We start from the raw sequence: 20210 nt of genomic DNA on the forward strand, positions 1-20210 counted from the left end.
CTTTATTTGTAAATAGAACATGATATAGATAAGAATTTTCAAAGCAAAGATACTTTAAATCCAAGGGTGATCAAAGCAAAGATGCTTCAGAACAAAAGGTGTTTTCTACAGTTTCTCCAACACTGCTCATTAAGGTGTGTGTGTGTGTGAGAGAGAGAGAGAGTGTGTGTGTGTGTGAGAGAGTGCGTGCGTGCACCCATGAATGCCTATATGTAATTAAAAGCCTCCTGTCCACCAACCAGCCTGCCTAATTTGACTGCAGCCTTGCACTTTGCCAGGAGAGGTCACTGGAAATGAAGCTTCGAGTAATGAAGCCATTTTGGAAACAATTGGCTCAAGTGGTTCAGTGCTTCACAAAAGCTTCATTTGCCCATCACTGTCTAACGTCACTATAATGTTTTTTAAAATATTCTAAAGTAACTTTCTATTTCTGTCATCAGTATGGTAGAGTGCTTCACGTGAAAAGAAGAATGAACAAAAACAGCGATAGAAAATTTCACTCAATTACATTTATTTCACAGCTTTAGTTACTTTACATTTTAAGATTTGACGTACAAAGATCAACATTTCAAAATCTTGTTCTTTGCTGACTACTAGTGGTTTACCTTTTCACTAAACGCACACTCAAGATTTGATTGTTATAGCCAGGAAACAGAACAGTACGGAATCTAGTCTCTTCTACTAAAGATGGGCTCGCTTATATAGTCTTGGTACCCTCTCCTTTTATCCTTATACAGTCATATCCTCTAGATCTAAACAAGGGGCAGTCTTAAAAGTCCTACAGTAAGAACCACTTGAATATCAATAGTATACATAGTATACATTTTCATACATATACAGGATATCCATCACTGCTGCGGTGTGATAACGGGTGCAACAGAACACGTTATGCAAAGTAGCAATCATACACAAGTATATCTCTGACCTTAGTAGGAGCTAAAACCAGAATATTTTGTGCATGTAAACATAGTCACTGTAACAAATTTAGAGGCCACTTCACAAGGAAAAGCAACCATTAGAGAAAAGTTATAAAATGTAAGCATCCTTTGTGCAGTGGAAATACTTTTTCTTCATCTTTTCTGTGGAGGTGGGTGTGGTTTACACTCCACTGCAGGAGACAGAAAGGTGTGGGGACGGATGATGAGAGCAGCACCAGGTGAGTTGATGATCTCAGCTGGTACTCATTGAGTATTCACTCTCTCCTCTTAATGCAGTAGTGTTGTGGACCAGAGTTGGCTGGCACACACAAACCAGAAAGGAAGGCTGGAGTGAACCGTCACAGACTTTGGAACAGGACTATAGAAACCTCAGAAGAGCTGTAAAGCTGAGTATTTTGTATTGATGGTGTGTGTGGCTGAGGAGGCAATACATTTGTGTTGAGTAACTGACCTGTGATGCTAGATTGTGTGCTGGGGGAGCCCACAGTTTTAGAGAGACTTGCTACACTTCTATTTGATTAATCCTCACATGACCCCTAAAAAATGACCCCTGTATCATGATTCTGGTCAATGGCAGATGAACAACAGGAAAAGTTTTGTAGAGCAAATTCCACTTTCCTCTCTTCACCTGTGGGCATCAGAGTTACTGCTGTCAGAATGTGTCTGCAGTGGACGTTCAGTTCTTGTCACGCAAGGTCATACTGAGCTCGGTCCTTAGAGAGTCCGGCAAGTCATAGTAGATCTTACTGCTATCAAACTCTAGCCTGTATGGCAGTAAGTCCTGTAGTGTTAACTCATCACTCTGGCCGGTCCACACTGTTAAAGTGTACCTGTGAACAACAGGGGAAAGCATACACATTTAACGAACAGCTCAAAAGGTATTACCATATTACATGCCAATGTAAAAGTCAGAAAATAACTATTCACTCTAGCTTGCTAGCTACAATAATTGAACAAAGGAAGCATTTTGTTTTTTGATGGAACTCAGGCTGGTTTTTCTGCGGCCTCAGGCTGGATTACAAAAATTCTCTCTTTATCTCTGTCTGCATGTCATGTGTCGCAAGTGCATAATGCTACTGGGAAGCAGGAAGAGTGACAGTGTGTCGTATTAGCCTAACGAAGTAGTGGTCAGTGATGCATGAAATTAAGCAAGCATTTCAAACAATATGACCTTGTTGTGACAACAGAAAAAGCTCACTGGCTAGAGGTTATAAATGGTATTTGCTGGTAGTTGCCTGGATTCTACAAATCTTGGTAATTCTGCTTGTGGTCAGTGTCTCCACAGCCACTGGGCAACAATGGGCAAATGCTAAGTTAGCAAGACTCATAAAGCCACAGTAGCCGCGTTTATGGGAAACACGGCAGGCTGAAATAAACCATAATTTTCATTTACAGCACAATGACAGTATAAGTCATGTGGAACTAAAAACGGAGATGAAATCAGTGTTGATAATCACCTGTCTGACTGCTTCAGCAGCCATGCGAGTTGGGCGAATGACTGGGGCAGGAGAGCTGCACGCACTGGGAAGGTGACTGGATGTTTAAGGGTTCTACAAATCTCCTCCATCGCATGCACCATATCCCAGCTGTAACCTGAAACATATTAAAAGAAATCAATCAGAAAGCTTCCTGCACACAGTAGCAACAGGTTCCACAAACCAAAATGTAAAACCTTACCAGCCTCGTCCTTTAACATCAACGTCACAATATATGTGGGAAACATAAGTAATGAAAGGTGTGAAATAAAAACTTTGCTGAATATTTATGTTATGAACAAAAGAAACTGACACCCTGTAATGTGAGGTGTAAAAAACAAAGAAAAGTAAAAAGATCAGTGAAACAGGGAGGACATTAGTGTCCTTACCTGGGTTATCTGTCCCAGCGGTCCATCCTGTAGTCCACCCAAGAGAGAGCACAGTGTGACTGGGTAGAGTTCTCACAGCAGAAAGGAAAGCCTGAGGCTCCAGAGGTCTAGCCTGCCCCCCAGGACCAGAGAGGATATCCGCATTGATCCACACGGGACGACTCTGCTCTGCCAGCACCGCCTCCAGCAGCACCACAGACGGAGACACCGCCTCCAGGCTGCATGGAAAGCACACGTCAGTGTTGGCATCTCACACCATCACTTAAAAAAAAAAGAGCTGGGTCTCACCTCTTAAAGTCTAGTTTTATTCCTTTATCGTGCGCCTTCACTCCTTCCAGCCACTCCTTCAGTGTGATGTCACTGTCTGTGTCAGGGGGATGGGCCATGATTGGCTCTTTGGGGTCATAACCTCTCATGATTATGTCTGCCTCAATCATATGAGTGGCACCTAAGGATGAAAGTTAAAGTAATCACTGATGAACTTGCAGTCCTGTCTGTTCAGTTCAGGCTAAATTCTAGTTTATGACAACTTGAGTCTGATTTTCTTGGTTTTGGCCATCAAAGGTTGCCCAGGTAGCTGGTGTTATCCTTTAATGCCTGGGTCTTAAGAGGGGTTTCCAAAACCCACAGGGGTCCTCTAAGTTAGTGCAGGAGGTTTGATTTATTTTTTTATTTTTTGTGAAAATGCCTGAAAATATATCAACATGAATCCAACATATTTAAGTTAAACCAGCATATATATTGTCCACGTTATTGTAGGCCCAGTTTAATATACAAGCCCAGTTTAATATAAACAGTATATGTATTAGGGGGTCCCTACTCCATCTCTCTCAGCTACGGGGTCCTTGGTGAGAGGTTAATGCTTATTTTGGAGGCTGTTGAATTGTACAGCAGCATAGAAAGAAACGCCTACAATTCTATGCACCACATTTCTATTGAGTGTTTTAGCACGGTGTATCTATCTAATGTACCATCATTACTCAAGCTATCCCACTGAGCTCTGATAAACCTTTTTATTATAATATATTATTTTCATTACAGATTAATCTGCAAGTCGCTTTCTTGATGAATCAATGAGTTGCTTGGTCTATAAAATGTCAGGATAATAAAACATGTCCATTGGGGCCCAAGGTGATGTCTTACAATGTTTTATTTTGTTGTTTGGTCTAACTAACCCAAACATTTTAGATTTAAAACAGAGAGAAGCAGCAAATCCTCACATCGGACAACAGCCGACCATTTCTTTTTACTACTGATCTACTGACTGATAGCTCCAGTTCTACTCCACAAGCTCGCAGTGTGAAGGCCCTTGAGCACGGTGGTACTTACTGGGAATATGTCACACAGGCAGAGCACTGCAACAGTGGGTACGGGTACTGGCACGGTCACAGGCAACTTTTGGTTTTATATAAGAAGTATTTTTGGTAAGGCCTGTGTTTACACTGTTTAATATGGACAGTCGTGTGTTGTTTACTGAAGAAAGCAGGAAACCGCATGTCTTCACAGCATAATGAGGTTCAGTCGCAACCGTCCACAGTACCGGAGCACACCGGACACCTTCACTAAGAACTCGGTGTAAACAACGTACCTGAGAGGACCTCCGACAACCGGCTCCGGTTGTTGACAGCGTGCGACCACCTCACCTCTGCAGCGTCCTTCTTCTTTATCCGACTCAAGAAATAGTCCAACGTCTGGTCAGACATCCTCCCTGCCAACAGACACTCAGCACTTTACAATCTCCCGGTATTTACAATGTTAAACATTATGTAACGTTATCATGTGTAAAGACTCATAGGTATTATGTTAGCTAGCTACATTGCTATGAATGACATGGAGCGTAAGTTAGTTGAAAAGTAATAATTCACACACTTCAGATAAATGAGTTGTTTTACCTTTTAAATTCCAAACAGTGTAAACTGTAAAACACCCGAATAAAACTAAAGCAGCACTGCGAAAGTTAAACCAAAGACTCCTCTTCATCGTTCATTTTAACAGTCAAAACAATGTTTACAGAGCTACGTTAAGTTAGCAGCAGGAAGCTAAACCACATTTCCGGTTAGGAGTTTTCGAAATAAAAGAGCAAGTAGTATTTTGCTCATTCAAAGGGGAACGAAATATTATGTATTGTGATAAAATAAGTAAGTTTTCTTTTTTTTTTTTTTATTAATATTTTTGACAGACAGTACAACATATGTCACCATCACACATTTCAAGAAAATAAGTACGTTTTCTAATCTTCTGACCTTTGCAGTAAAGTAGTGGTTCACGTCCAGAAAGCAGAAGATGGTCTTGATTTGATCTTTTTGTTCGCAGTGACTGCTGCACTAAATCCAGTCCCTGCTCTTCCTCTTCCGACGTCAACGGGTGTATTCTGAAGCACATATTACTTGTAGTCTTTTCAGTTACTAATATATTCAATTATTAGTTAGTAATATGTGCTTCAGAATTAAAGGCAAAAAATGTGTCTGAGTGAGCGGCACCGTGGTACGCTGCATTGTGTTGCAGTCCCTCACTGTGACACTGGAGGGCAGTGAAGAGATTCTGACACACACACACACACCCCTGAACTTCACTCCACTCAGTAGTGATGGGAATTCCAGATCACTTGACTCAGCTCTTCATTTAGTACCACTTATGGCTTTTATAATCTATCCCAGTTAAACCTGTAGTCAAATTCTTAAATATTTTGACTTATGATTGGTATGTTTGCATGTATATCACTTAAATTATTCAATCTACTAAACCATGTCTCGGATATATTTTATTTAGATATAACTATGTTTTGTATGTTGGTGAATGCTGCAACACACATTTTTGTGTCGTAATAGTATTACCAAAGAGAGACATTTCTATATTCTATTTAACAAAGTAGTAAAGTACATTTATAGGATCATCTAATTATTCTGTCTTGTATTAATATTAAAAATAAAAATAAATTTGCTGTCAGGTAGGAAGCGGTTCCCATCGTTCACTTAAAAGGTGCTGACTTATGGAGTAGTGATGGGAATTTGGGTTCTTTTTAGTGATTGCTAACCAGGCTTGGGTCTTAATGTTATTATCAAAATTAGACATTACTGTTAAATATGTTATAGGCTTATGTGATTATTCTGTCTCAGTATTAGCCTAATTTATATAGAAAAAAAGAGAGAAAGAGGCTCTCAGACAGAAAGCGGCTCCCATCGTTCCATTATGTGGGGGAAGATAAATCCATTTCATTTTGGACTTACTGAACCTTCCTCTGGTTCACCCCTGTGGCCAAAATGTCCACTGTGCACACAATTTATCCTCCCAGAGTGATAAACTCTTGGGATTATAATGACTGTACTGGGTTTCTTCTTGTTCCTTCTGTTTTTCATTTTCTCCATAGAGGGTGCAATGAACATTTCAGCTTTGAAGGGTGCCACTAGAACCCAGATGTTCACCAGCTCACTGTCACTGTCGGCTGTTTCTGCTGGGCAGGTAGTGTACTGTGGGTTTATCAGAGCTTTTGGGAGCAATGATAAATCTGTCTAATTCCTTGTATGTGTATGTGTACTTGTCCAATAAAGCTGCTGCTGCTGGAAACGAGGCTGATGTGAGCAAGGAGAACCAGCACAGTAGAGCTGTAGGTGGTAAAACCAACACAATGAGTTAAAAGACATGTGATCATTCTCTGTGGGCTCATCACTGTCAGCAACAGCTTTCATGTTAGTCATTTATTCCATTATTTATTTAGAATTATTGATGTTTTAAGTTCAGAATCAGAAATACTTTAATAATCCCAGGGGGAAATTACTTTTGTTACAAACTCCAGATATACATACAATATATATATATATATATATATATATATATATATATATATATATATATTTTTTTTTTTTTTTTTTTTTTTAAAAAGGTCAAATGTACAGTTTAAAATGTGCAAAAAGTGCAAAAATGATTGTTGTACTCGGCACAACCTGTATGCCGGATCATTAGTTACTGTTAAACTGTTATTCTTACTCTGTAAAAGTTGGACAAACTGCTTTGAAAATCATGCAAATAAAGGAGTTTTAAATGGAAAACCTGATAAGTAACTTGATAGTACTATTTCTGTCATATTGCATAATGCTGAGAGTGTAGCAGGTTGTACTTCAGTAAGCGTTTTATGGGAGGGCTTTTATCAAACTGATAAAAGCTCTGCAGGCCTTTAAAAAGCACAGCGGCAGATAGCGAGGTGAGACTAAAGATATCAAGACTACAGGTAAGACTCTCAACTCTAATCTTTTTTCACTCTTCATTTCTTCAGACTGATCCATGTTCTTAGCCCATTGCTGCCCTGACTCTTCCCATTTATCTTATGACATTGTATTATATTGAATAAATATTTATGTACTGCTTCTTCTATAATTAATGTCATGCATACTGCAGCTACTGATACCTCTACTCCCCTTTTATTACATTGCCTTTTAATGATTTCCCAGCTTTATGCAGCTATAATATTTTTATAATAACAAATCACATGACAGTGAAAATGATGTGACAATGTGAAGGGGGTCTTTACAGCACTGGCTTCTTCCAAATGAATGTTGCTCCTGCACTGCTGGATGTGTAAATATAAGCAACGGTTTATTTTATTATTTTATTGTTTATTTTTCCAAATGCAATGCAGTTACAAATAATTACACCAGAGCTAATTCACATCTGTTTGTCCCTGGGTTTTCTACAAGTTTGTCAGCAAGTTAAAAGGATGCAGTGTTCACAAGCTGTTTCTGCAGCCCTTAAGTGGTGTTTCTTCACTTTGGTTTATAAAATCTTTTGGTCTTAAAATCAATCAATAAAACAATAAATTAAAGTGACAAATGAAGCTTCTGTATGCAATTGGACACTAAAAACAAGACTGAGACCCTTTATATATATGTGTGTGTATATATATGTATATAAGACAATATACTATTGGTCATTTAATTATTTCATTGATATTTAAATTGTTCTAATGAAAAGAACCATTTAAGTGACACCTGTTGTCCTCCATAACCTGAAGTTGCAACATATAAAGTCAATTTAATAAACAAATCCAAAGATCAAATTGAAAGAAATGACTTAATAAAATAGTAAATTAAATGATGACCTAATATATTTACACCGATATAAAAGATACAAGGCTCCAGGTGTGATTCATTTCAGCCATCTTGCCAAGGATTTATCATAGTTTTACCTCTACCTGTCCAAAAATTCTTTTTTTAATTCAACACACTGCAGACTATATATTTAGCCATTTCCAATAAATATCATATTGCTAATCTTATTAACACATTTAGACCAGTAATACTCCATATTGTTGCTACATATGGTTCATTTTCTATTTACATAATTAGCTCTAAGTGCTACAGTAAAATAAAATAAATTTGCAGAAACTAACAGAAAAGGAATTAAATCAAATATTATGCAGCCACCCAGACTGTACGTGTCTCAAATGACTGGCATATTGTGAATGTATACAGGCAGAACTGTGAGCAGAGAAACAGTCCAAACAAATCCACCTGTTTATGGAGCAAAATGTTCACACACGCCTTCATTGAGCAGCATGTAAAATCTCCACAATGTCTAACTTGAGTCAGTCAATGACACCACAGAGGTTTGTCTTATCTTTTTTTCTTTTAGGTAAAAGCAGCTGGTGCCACATGGATGTTTCACAGTAGCACTCATATTCGTAGAGTTTATAAATCCACACTTCCTTTTACAATTTAAATTCTATTTTATGAAATGTATTTAGTGTTGAATGACTTTGAGTTGCTATAGTGTCTCAACAATAATCCTGTGTTATCTGCAAACTCACCAGATCTCATCTAAAAGTTTTCATGAGAGCAAATTGTCATTGTGTGTTTTCAGCACTCATGGATTTGTACATTTAAAGTGATAATTTCATACTTTTGCCCCAATCCTGAAATACTCACTAAAATTAAGCAATACTAGCTGAAAATAGTTCCCCAAAAAAGCGTGTGTGTGTGTGTGTGTGTGTGTGTGTGTGTGTGTAATACAACTATACATACAACTGCTCATTATTTTAAAATATGTAAAAGAGTATATAATAAAATGTATAAAATATTAGTAAAGTGAACTTCTGTTTGTATGTGATGTATAATGTGTATGTGGAAATATGTTTCAGAGTATGTGTGTGTTTCTTGAACCTTGAGCTGACGCTCCTATGAGATAACACACCATGAGTTTGAGACTCCTGCTCTATGGAATTACTGTGCCAAGCTAAAAGTAATATTAACAGCTACCTTTAACCCAACCCAGCCAAACCCTACATTCTGCACAGTGAAGTTCAAACATCACAATGTAGGAACAAGCACTGAAACACATTTTTGAGTACACAAGGACTTTAAATAGTTAAAACCTTGACGTGAGAAAACCTTTCAGAATGCTAGCTATAATCTAGATTTATTGTTCCCTGTGCACAGCGTCCTGTGAAGCCATGGCCTCCAGTCTTCCTCTCCTCCTGCTGTCCCTGTGCAGTCTGAGTGTGGCTCAGTCCCAGCTGAAGTTGTTTAACCTGCGGGCCACAGGTCTTCCCTCTGACATCTTTGGGACCACAGACGGCTACGTGAAGGTGTTCTGTGGCCCAGCCACTCTGGGTGCGACGTCCATCCGTCACAATGAAGCCAACCCCTGGTGGGAAGAGGAGTTCGCCTACGTCAAGGCTCAGGAGAATGACATTCTGAGGCTTGAGGTTCACGACAGTGACCTCGTCTTCGATGACCTGCTGGGAGTCTGCCAGCGTCAGATCAAGCTGGGAACCCATGAGTATGAATGCTTCCTGGAGGAAGGTGGCACGCTCCATTATACCTACACCCTCGGCTGAGAGTCATTAGCCAAGCTCTGAGTGCTGAGCTTCTCTGTCCCAAATTTGTAATTGATCCTGTAGGATTAAACCAGAAAAAATGGAATTCAAACTCATTAACTTAATCAATAAATGTTTTTCATTGGCTATTTTACCCTGTTTGCAAAGGTTGTCAATAAAATATAAACTGTGCTGCAACAACCAAACTTATTGTTTGCTCAGTCATTTAGCATTACATTGTGAAAGTGAAAGAGATAAATCAGTTTACTATTTTAAAAGAGTTTACTACCTTCTTAGGCCGACACAGCTCAGTTTCATAAATTCCTTATGGACCCCATACAAGTTCTGGCAAGCCAGTAGACATTCAACATATTTTGGAGACTTGCAGCAAAATCTAATGTTTTGCTCTTTTGGACACTTCCCTGCTGAGACTTTTTCTTTTTCATTGTCGAACCCAGCCCCGATAACTCCAAAATACATTAAACCCCACACATCAACAGGAAAAACTGCCTGGTGTCCTTTGTCCATATCAAGATTTACATTCCTACACCAGCATTGCCAATGCAGGAAGTAGGGGGCCGTACACAGTAGCCTATGTAGCAAGGCGGAACACAAGTGTTGACGTTGGGGTGGTGGACTGTAGTCACTGACCTGCAATTATCATTAATAATTGTATTAATTGTACAATCTTCAACCATACTGTAGTTGCCATCTGCAGAAACAGTAGAAAAGTAGACTTTTAAAAACACTGGCACTGAATGCAGGGCTGGGTTAAAGGTACGGTGGCTGTTAATTAGTTTTAGGTAGACACAGTTATTGTATGGATGATGTAATGTAGCTATCAAAACACAAGCTGACTTTTTGTGTTTACTGTCACACCTGTGCACAGGTTGATTTTAAACTTTACATTTTAAACCTTAATATATATATATATATATATATATATATATTCTTAATATATTAGATGTCTATTACATCTGGAGTATATGTAACAAAAGTAATTTCCCCCTGGGATTATTAAAGTATTTCTGATTCGTATTCTGATTCTGATTGTGCTAGCTCCCCCTACTGTCCTTCCCTGGCATCATCACTCTCACCGGTCCATCCATCAGCTGTATGGTCGAGGAGGAGGCCGCTCAGTAAACATTGGTGATGTCAACACTTTTGAGGCGCATATGCTGGCTAATTGGATTGGCTAATCCTTTTTATTGTGTGTTGTTTTACCGTTCACCTGGCCCTAACAATGGCTTTTTAACTGAATTTGCAGATACATTTGCTGCTGAGCTGTTAAGCACAACCCAGTCTTTTAACTTAATGCAACATGTGTCTGGGCCAACCCACAATCAGGGTCATACTCTTGATTTAGTTTTTTACTGTAGGTCTGAACCTTAATACTTTATGCAATGATGACTTTTTTGTGTCTGATCACAAGTGTATTACCTTTCATACTGTCCTCAATACATATATAACACCCAACCGCTGACTTTGCAGACCTTACTAAAGATTTTGTTTTCCCTTCCCAGACCAATGATCTAGTCTGCTCATTCAATAACCTTTGTTTGTAAAAATAAATCCTCTCGTTCTGTTAATTCATCCCCCTGGATCAACAATGACATACGTGTCTTAAAAGAGAGTGTAGAAAGGTTGAGCGCCGATGGAAAAACACTAAATTGGGGGTTCATTTCATTCCTATGAAGGAATTACTCATCTTTTAATAAAAAAGCAAAAGAGTCAAGAACTGCTGATTTCTCCAACCTGATTGATTCCAATAAGAATAATCCCAGAGCCTTGTTTTGCACAGTTGACAGATTGGTGAACCCTGCCACTCCTCCTGTACCATTTTTTTCCTGTTTTTTCTGGACATTTGGAGTCGTCTTCCCTCCACAATAAGAGAATGCTCCACATACTCTTCTTTTAAAGGACAACTAAAACAATGGCTCAAATCAAACCATAAGTGCGACCACTAACTGGACTGGAGACTAATTGAACATTACTTTTTATTGCATTGTTATATCCTGTCTGGGTCTGGAGTGCTTCTGATTGTGTAATGTATTGTGCGGTGTATGTTGTCTCTTCTATTTGTATTTTATCTATTTACTTGCTGTCTCTTTTATTTGTATTTTTTTCTATTTATTTATTTATTTATTTATTAGGGACTGCAGATGCAAATTAGCAGCTTTGCTATAATCCGGCATGTTTACAGAGATGTTTAAATATTGATGTTAATTAATGTGCACTGTCCCTATCCAAAAATAAAGCATTTATTATTATTATTAAGAGTATTTCTGTTGCCATTGATCATTATGTCTCTTCATCTGCTCAGCTGTCGTGTGGAGTGCTTTGACTGTAAAGAAAGTGGCCTAATCTTGTTTCTTCCACAAAATTAAAGGCATATTATCCTTTAAGGATCTGGAAAAAGTCCTCCACGCTTTTGTTTCTTCCCATCTTGATTACTGCAATTCACTGTTTACCACTCTGAGTCACTCTTCATTGTCTAATCTCCAGTTGGTACACAATGCAGTCGCTAAACTTCTCACTAACACAAGTTTTAGGTCGTACATCACTCCAGTACTGGCCAATCTACATTGGTTACCCATCAAATGTCGAATAGATATTAAAATTATTTTAAATCTCCTATAAAGAACTGCATGGGCTGGCACCACCTTACATGTCTGAGTTACTGTGTCCACTCTGAGTTGTCTGAGATATACTGACCAAGACCTTCTGGCACTCCCAAAATCTAGGTTTAAAACCAAAGGTGATTGAAACTTTACAGTTATGGCTCCCACCCTCTGAAACCACCTTCCCCTCATTATAACACAGAATCAGTTGATAGCTTCAAAATACTGCTTAAAACTCACCTGTTTTGTTAGCACTTTATCCTGTAATGTGTTTTTATTGTTGTTATTTATTGTTTTTTATTGTTATTTATTGTGTTTGTAACACCTTGTTACTCTGGTTTTGAAATTATTATTATTATTATTATTATTAGTAGTAGTAGTAGTATCATCATTATTATTATTATGAGTACATATATTTACATGTACATATATAAGAGTATTATCTGTACTAATCTAATTACCTAAACACCAAATATGAAAATAAAAGAAAATAAAAAAGATAGAAAGTGTATTCTATTCTAAGACAACAGAACAATGTAACCTTTTGAAAAGAAAATGGAAAAAGAAAATAATGTTTATATGCGATCCCCATTTTTACCAAACACAACTGTAATCTGAGTATTTTTTTCTGTAACTGTAAGAGATTACAGTTACCGTTGTTTGTATCCTGATTACGTAACTCAGTCGCATATAATCCATTACTCCCCAAGCCTGCCCATCAGATATTGGAAAAGGTTACCAACGGGCAAAACAAGCCAAAGATTCAGTGGTATTATGCAATGCTGAGAGTGTAGCAGGCTGTGCTGTGGGAGGGTGAGATGAGGCTGATATGAGGTCTGCTACCCTTTAAAAACATATGGAACAGCAAACAGTGTGGTGAGAAACAAGACATCAGGACACCAGGTAAGACTGCACCTGTAATTTTGCTCAGTTCCCTTTAAATTTCTTCCAACTAATGCCATACTCTCAGCTCATTTCTGCCCTGCATGTTTGTCAGGAGGCACTCCTCGTCCCCTTTGGTCAAGCAACTGTAAGTTTCACAAACTGGAATATTTGCTCATGTTTTTTTTTTTACTGTATTGTGATAGCATGTCGCGCATGTCGGCCCTGTCACAGCTTCATTCATTGAATTGTAAAATTTTGTAATAATCTGTATACCAGATACTCTCCGCTGTCCAGAATGATGAACCCCAATGGAACAGTTTTATGAGGACAAGACATAAAGAAATCTGATGTTTTTATGAGTAAAAATAGTGAAGAAATAGCTTAAGAGTAGCATAATTTCTTGAATAGAAGAAAGAAATAATTTGCATTCTGTAATCCCCATATTTTTCATCACCCTATTATGCTTTAATTTAATTATATTCTTCCCACAAGTCTCCCCACTTGCTAAATAAAATATGCTTCATATTTTTATTTTATGTCAAGTTATCCCCTTTTTAACCTTAATTTGCCATTGCTTGTCTTATGTTTCTGTCTGACGTTAGATTAACACTGTAGGGATGAATTGTGATAACCAACATTTCTTAAAAAATCATTTCTGTTTCTTGTTTAAGGCATAGCCCATTTTTTAAATGATTTTATGTTTTTAAAATAATAAATGTGCCCTCCATTTAGTATTATTTTCTATTTCTGTCTTCTTAAAATGAAATGCCTTTTCAACATAGCACATAGCATACCTAAGTACAGGAAGGAGGTTGACTGAGTTCCTGAACTGTTATTGGAGCACAGAGCAAAAAGGGGCGGGACTTAGGAAGGGTCAATTATGCAATTGCATAGTAGTCAAAATAATAATTTTGAATGATTCCCATATTGAAAGGAAAAGTTCTGTTTGAAAAATTTACTCAAACCACCCCACGATTGTTATGCTATTAATACCAACTTTATTCTGAAGGCAGTTCATCTGAACGTTGTAGTCCACTGTCTCAAAAGTAGACAGGATTGGAGGAAAATAGTAAACTAGTTCACAAGCACTGAAAGCTAAGAGTGCATCATAAGACTCTCACAATGCAGCATATATCCATGTACCTACATTAAAACACTAATCTGTTGTCATCCACAGCCTCCTGTGACACTATGGCCTCCAGTCTTCCGATCCTCCTGTTGGTACTGTGCAGTCTGAATGTGGCTAAAGCCCAGTTGAAACTGTTTAACCTGCGAGCCAGCGATCTTCCCTCCAACCTCATGGGAACCGCAGATGGCTATGTCAAGGTGTTCTGCGGCTCAGCCTCTCTGGGTAAAACGTCCATTCGAAACAACACCCCTGACCCCTGGTGGAAGGAGGAGTTCACCCACTTCAAGGCTCAGCAGAATGACGTACTGAGGCTCGAGGTTTACGACAGTGACTACCTCTTCGATGACCTGCTGGGAGTCTGCCAGAGACAGATCAAGCTGGGAACCCATAAGCACGACTGCTTCCTGAAGAAAGGCGGGATCCTCCATTACTCCTATACCCTTGGTTGAGACAGTTATTAGCCCTGTATAGATGTATCTGACCTTTAGTCTTTACAGGCGGCTTGCTCATCTCTCAAACTGGCTCTTTCATCCTAATGAATGATTTCTAAACGACTAACTGTGAGTGCTTAGGTTCTCTGTCCCAAAACACTTAGGATTAGATCAGAAAAATAGTTAATGATAAAAAATAAATGAACTTCTGCCACACTGTATCATTGGCTAGTATAGATGTATGTGAGTACAGGCAGCCTTTATTTACCACAGCATGGGTACATCTTAATTTATGGCTTTAATTGTCACCATTCATTATTCAGGTTTTTGATCAGACAAACCACATTCACATTACCAAGAAAGATCTAAACAGCTTCATTCAATAAAGCTAGTGAGCATTTGTTCCAGTCTCTTTATTATGGTTTATTGTGACTGTTTCTAAAATAGAAAATAAACATTCTCTGCAAAAAAGAAATTCTGGAACATTTTTAATACAGCCCATAATTGGTAATTTTAAAAGGAAAAGAGAAATACTTTCAGTGTTTTTTCTGAATACTGGGTACCTACAGGGTACAGTGCTGCAGAGGTGTCACACATGTGTCTTCAAGTCTTAACTTTCAAGTCCCAAGTCAGTGCGGTGAGGCTCAAGCAAGTCAAGTCTCTTTAAGTCTAGCAAGTGACTGATATTTGACATTTGCAGTCCGCAGCTGTTTAGGAGTACCTCACCAGCATTGCTGTACGCAGGGTTTACAAAAACTGTACTTGCAAGGGGGGGGGGGGCTTTAGAGCATGTATCAAAGATTCACAATAGTTATTTTTAGACAATTATGTCAGCTTTTATTGTATACTAATATTTATTGTATTGGAAAAAATACTAGCGACCTCAGTTGTGGGTATGGCTCTGGCAGTACTCAGTAAGAAGTAAGGGTACTCATGTGGACAAAAAGCAGAAGTGCACAGGCACTGACTTTGTGGCAATTAACAAATTTCACCCTGAAGATCAATAAAGTATTTCTGATTCTGAATCTGAATCAAATTAACATGTCTATTAAAGCATGTTGGCGGGTGCGGGTGGTGATATGACAATATCCATTTTATATCCATATACCAAGGAAAAGTATTTATATATGTATATATGTGTGTGTGTGTGTGTGTGTGTGTGTGTGTGTGTGTGTGTGTGTGTGTGTGTTATAATGTTAACTTTATTACATATACATGTGTATGTACGGGTAAGTTTGCGTTAAATACATACATACATCTTGTCCAGACGGACAAAAAAGCCTCAAGGACCCACTCCTGAAAACCAATAGGAAGTCGGACATTTTGGATATTTGGCTATTGTAATGAACTTCACCTAGGGAATTGATTGGATGGACAAATTTGGTCAGTCTACTCTAAACACCATTAGAGTAAAAAGTTATGAACATCTTGAGTTTTTGTCAAAGGAAGCATCCATAATGTATGTTTCGCCACGAAACAGGAAGTTGTTATAACTTAAGGTTACTTTGTCCAGTGTGCTTCAAAATGAACATCTGACAACATTCACAACCATACAAATATTCACCATATATTCATTATACTCAATAAGTTAGACATCCAGAAGAGAAAAGTGAAAAGCTCTGAGAATTGCAAATGAAGTGTCTGAGATCAGATCAGCACAGAGCAATAGAAGAGTGGTGAGGAAATGAGAGGTTGTGAGTTTGATTCCCTAATGAGGGACTTTTGTAGTCCAGCGGCCAAAGTGGAGAACACAGTGCTCAGAGAGAGGCTTTGAGTGTGAGGGTTTGGTCATGACCAGAAAGAGTTTCTAGAGCAGTGTAAGCAGGGGGTTACGAAGCTACTAGATATTAATGATTCTAAATGAAGCAAATAGATATTAATGTTATTAATATTTATAATTATATTGCAATTGACAATTACATTGTTTTTTTCTCTCAGATAGAGACTAGACTCAGACAATTTGTGACAAGATAAAGCAGACAAAACGTCTGGCTTTGTAGGGTGGTATAGTGTCATGCATTTCCAAAATGTAAATTTACAGTAAGAAAGGCGAAAGTAGTTTAAAAACATCTAAACAACAACAACAACAACAACAACAACAACAACAACAACACAATTTTCGCACTTCTGAATGCTCATTGCTCATTGCAGAGGGGGCCCTTATACAACCTATAGGCGAACAGAGACAAATGCGGATTAGATTGAGGTGTGCTATTTCATCAGCATGGACAGGGCCATGGATGCTGATGACATGATCAGATAAAGGATAAAAAACCAAAACGCTTGACTAAACCAGCAGGCATTGAAGATTGGACATTCAGTGATGTTGGATCACACATACAGCCACACAGCCATATAGCCTACACCAGTCTCTAGTCTATTCTAGTGACATATTTTATGGATATTTGATATTATATTCAGTGAATATCAACAGCAGTAGAGAACAACTGAACCCAAACAGTGAACACAATAACTGCAGTAAGTGTAAAATGAGAGATTTGATCATTTGGATGAATTTTCAGTAGATCTTTTTCTGTATCATCAGCGATGAGTTTTCCTGATATTTTTAGGGAACATTTATACAATTCTCTGTCTATATTCTCTATTTTCTAATCTAATAACAATCATAAATTCTTAATTCTGTGTTTTCTTCTCCTGGATGCCTGTCCATTGTTCTATTAGCTCTGGTTGTTTTACTTTCATGCAGGATGAGGCTGTTTTTTTTAGAGAGTGAAGGCTCTGTGAATTTAGCTTGTGTCCAGGTCTGCCTGTAACTTTTAAGTTTAAATAATCAATATAAAAATATTAAATAATAAATATAACAATTTTTGTTTTCTTCACAGAAATGAACATGGCCTTACACAACCAAGCCTCATTCCAAAGTGTCTGTTTTTGACGCCCCAGGGTGTGCTACTGTCAGGATATAGTTAAAGTTTCAGTAAAGATGCCAACATTAAAATATATATATATATATATATATATATATATATATATGAAAATGTTACCTACAGCAGCTTTAACATCATGACCACTAAATATAGATCTTCATTCCTCAACTGCAGATTTAATTAATATCCATTCCCTGAAAAAATATCCCATCCAAAATATATAGAATAATATCACAGTCTATGCATAGCAGCAATACACTGGGATGACTAAAAATGCCTTTCAGCATTTGACCTTCAGTGATTCTTAATGCCTATACAGCCACACAGCCATATAGCCTACACAATATGTACACCCATCCTTTCACCCCTCTATCCCTCTACCCCCTTTCTCCCTCTTTTTCTGTCTAACCCCAAATGGTCGAGGACGACGGAAGAAAGGAAGTTTTTCCTTGCCGCTGTCGCCAAGTGCTTGCTCATGTTGGGAATTGTTGGGTCTCTGTAAATAATTTTATTATGGAGTACGGTCTAGACCAGCTCTATTTGAAAAGTGTCCTGAGATAACCTTTGTTATGATTTGGAGCTATACAAATAAAATTGAATTGAATAATACAGCCATATAATCACCCAACACGAAAACAAATTAAACTATAAGTCTGCAAGCAATGTGTGTCCTGCAATTACAACAATTACCAGCAGACACTGCTCTACAACAAAAGCAGCAGCAAACAACGCTACTTTCTGAAAAACGTCAGACAGTCAGCAGCTATGACAAGCCTGTCATCTTGTAGGTGCATTACTGCCACCGGCTGGACTGGAGTGTGGAGCAGCAGATTGGCAGGAAAAAATAAAAATAAATAAAGCAAACTAAATTCTCTCTATTATTCCTGTTGTTTTTAAGTTATTAATTAAACGATTATATATTTTCCATGATTTCTTTCCAAGTTGATATTAATTCCCTGCTGCACATGTTTGACAGTTTGGGGTTTGCTTGCCTATGATATGAAGTGTATGATTTAATCATGTGTGTCTATCTCTTCCTTCTGCTCCTGCTCTGTAATCCACCAATGCATACATGTTTTTGTATATTTTAAAGACGTCTGCCAGCGTCTCGAGAACCCCTTGTGAGGGCTTATCTCTGCTTTGCAGAAAACACAGACCATCGAGACACACAAACAAACTTTCTTCAAAATATTCAACTAAACAACAAAGTTGCATGTGAACATGCAGAAGTCAGGCAGATAACTGTGGGCCCGGGGCAGACGCACCCTCCTGCTCCGCTGTAGCATGCCACATTATCTCCCTCACTATCAGTCTGAGCACACTCAGTGTCTGCACCCACACTACCCTTGAACATTGTTAGTAGTCAGATTGTCAGTATTGGGATTATTATCATAGTCATACATATTGCATTGCTATTATTATCACCACATTATCACTTTTGTTTTGGTTTTATTTTATTTTATTATTATTGAATGTGTTTTTGTCTGTTACCTTTAATTTTATTTTTTGACAATACTGACCATGTTACTATCAACATTATTATCATACAAACTTGTAAATATACACCTGCAACTTCCCCAAAATTGACCTCCTCCTATCTGCTCACCAACTAGTGCATTCATTAATTTATTTACATATAGGTATAGGTAAAATGTATCTCCATCCTTTTTTATATTCTTAATTAGTTTTTTGATTTATTCAGTGTCATACAGATATTTAATTAATATTGTATTTATTGTGTGTGTGTGTGTGTGTGTGTGCGTGTGTGTGTGTGTGTGTGTGTGTGTGTGTGTGTGTGTGTACACTGAACAAAATTATAAACACAACACTTTTGTTTTTGCCCCCATTCATCAGACAACTCATGTTTGAAATGTTTATTAAAGCAGTATAGCATATTTAGATTTTGGCATCTAGGCTCGGACCTCCGGCTAGGGGTTAAGGTATTTGCGCATCACAAGGGTGCGCTTGGTTAGTGATTATGGAGAGAGGCATGTCATATGTGTATAACAGTGCAGCTCCAGTTGACTGCCTGAACTAGCTCGCAGGCTTTGCTCCATTTATGTATTTTGAGGGATTTTTGTCAACAACATCAACCAATGTCTTTATCAATGTGTCATTTATTTCTTCATTCATTTGCATAGAGATAGTCACATATGTACACACACACACACACACACACACACACACACACACACACACACACACACACACATATAGAAAAAGTTCACTGAAATAAAATAAAAAATAAAAATAAAAAATCTAAGTGAAACATAGAAAAGTTAGTTAGTTTAAGTCTTTGTCAGTTTGGCCTAATGTGTCATCACAACTAGCACGAGGAGGCATTGGTCCATATTGAGACTGGGATGTCTCCATGACTGTGAGTCAGTGTGTTTGCATTGTAACACCTATTCTGAACGGCTTAAATCTTGCCTCTGACAAATCCCCCATAATATAATAAAAAACTAAACTAAAACTAAACATGTTTAAACAACAATGCAGATACATGAGTAAGAATAATATGCAAACTGATTTACACTTCCCAACATTCCCAACATGTTGAATTACTTTGACCAACAGATAGAAGCCTATTTGAAGATTAAAATCTAGTTTCTGTAATCCTGATCTTGGGCTTTCTGGATCAGAATC

The 20210-nt window shown here is 37.9% G+C and overlaps 3 protein-coding genes across 4 annotated transcripts; 2 read left to right on the forward strand and 1 right to left on the reverse strand.

Annotated features, from left to right (window-relative positions):
- Nucleotides 1-489: 489 nt before the first annotated feature.
- On the reverse strand, nucleotides 490-4860 carry fam151b (family with sequence similarity 151 member B). Its single transcript, XM_051423179.1, has 6 exons — nucleotides 4695-4860; nucleotides 4391-4510; nucleotides 3091-3250; nucleotides 2803-3020; nucleotides 2396-2531; nucleotides 490-1768 (listed from the first exon to the last, which is right to left on the reverse strand). Exons 1-6 carry the CDS (start codon nucleotides 4780-4782, stop codon nucleotides 1615-1617), a joined length of 876 nt encoding a protein of 291 aa, XP_051279139.1. The 5' UTR covers nucleotides 4783-4860; the 3' UTR covers nucleotides 490-1614.
- Nucleotides 4861-6909: 2049 nt separating this feature from the next.
- Nucleotides 6910-9816, forward strand: LOC127376367 (perforin-1-like). The gene is made up of 2 exons (XM_051423180.1): nucleotides 6910-7027; nucleotides 9231-9816. The coding sequence occupies exon 2, from the start codon at nucleotides 9245-9247 to the stop codon at nucleotides 9629-9631; it is 387 nt and encodes a 128-aa protein (XP_051279140.1). The 5' UTR covers nucleotides 6910-7027; nucleotides 9231-9244; the 3' UTR covers nucleotides 9632-9816.
- Nucleotides 9817-13022: 3206 nt separating this feature from the next.
- On the forward strand, nucleotides 13023-15077 carry LOC127375872 (perforin-1-like). 2 transcript variants are annotated; one of them, XM_051422226.1, is made up of 3 exons: nucleotides 13109-13134; nucleotides 13229-13261; nucleotides 14294-15077. In XM_051422226.1, the coding sequence occupies exon 3, from the start codon at nucleotides 14308-14310 to the stop codon at nucleotides 14692-14694; it is 387 nt and encodes a 128-aa protein (XP_051278186.1). In that variant the 5' UTR covers nucleotides 13109-13134; nucleotides 13229-13261; nucleotides 14294-14307; the 3' UTR covers nucleotides 14695-15077. The 2 variants fall into 2 exon arrangements, with proteins under 2 accessions (XP_051278187.1, XP_051278186.1); XM_051422227.1 differs by lacking the exon at nucleotides 13229-13261 and having other exon boundaries at nucleotides 13023-13134.
- The last annotated feature ends 5133 nt before the right edge of the window (nucleotides 15078-20210 follow it).

Source organism: Dicentrarchus labrax, unplaced genomic scaffold, assembly GCF_905237075.1.
Source record: "Dicentrarchus labrax unplaced genomic scaffold, dlabrax2021, whole genome shotgun sequence".
Classification (NCBI taxonomy): Eukaryota; Metazoa; Chordata; class Actinopteri; family Moronidae; genus Dicentrarchus; species Dicentrarchus labrax.

Bases quoted from the DNA above. Each gene is read 5' to 3' on its own strand.
- LOC127375872 (XM_051422227.1), top strand. From the start codon at position 14,308: ATGGCCTCCAGTCTTCCGATCCTCCTGTTGGTACTGTGCAGTCTGAAT.
- LOC127376367 (XM_051423180.1), top strand. From the start codon at position 9,245: ATGGCCTCCAGTCTTCCTCTCCTCCTGCTGTCCCTGTGCAGTCTGAGT.
- fam151b (XM_051423179.1), bottom strand. From the start codon at position 4,782: ATGAAGAGGAGTCTTTGGTTTAACTTTCGCAGTGCTGCTTTAGTTTTA. The intron at 4,511-4,694 runs GTAAAACAACTC...GTCTGTTGGCAG, and splicing joins CACTGTTTGGAATTTAAAAG to GGAGGATGTCTGACCAGACG. The intron at 3,251-4,390 runs GTACGTTGTTTA...TTTCATCCTTAG, and splicing joins GTTGTCGGAGGTCCTCTCAG to GTGCCACTCATATGATTGAG.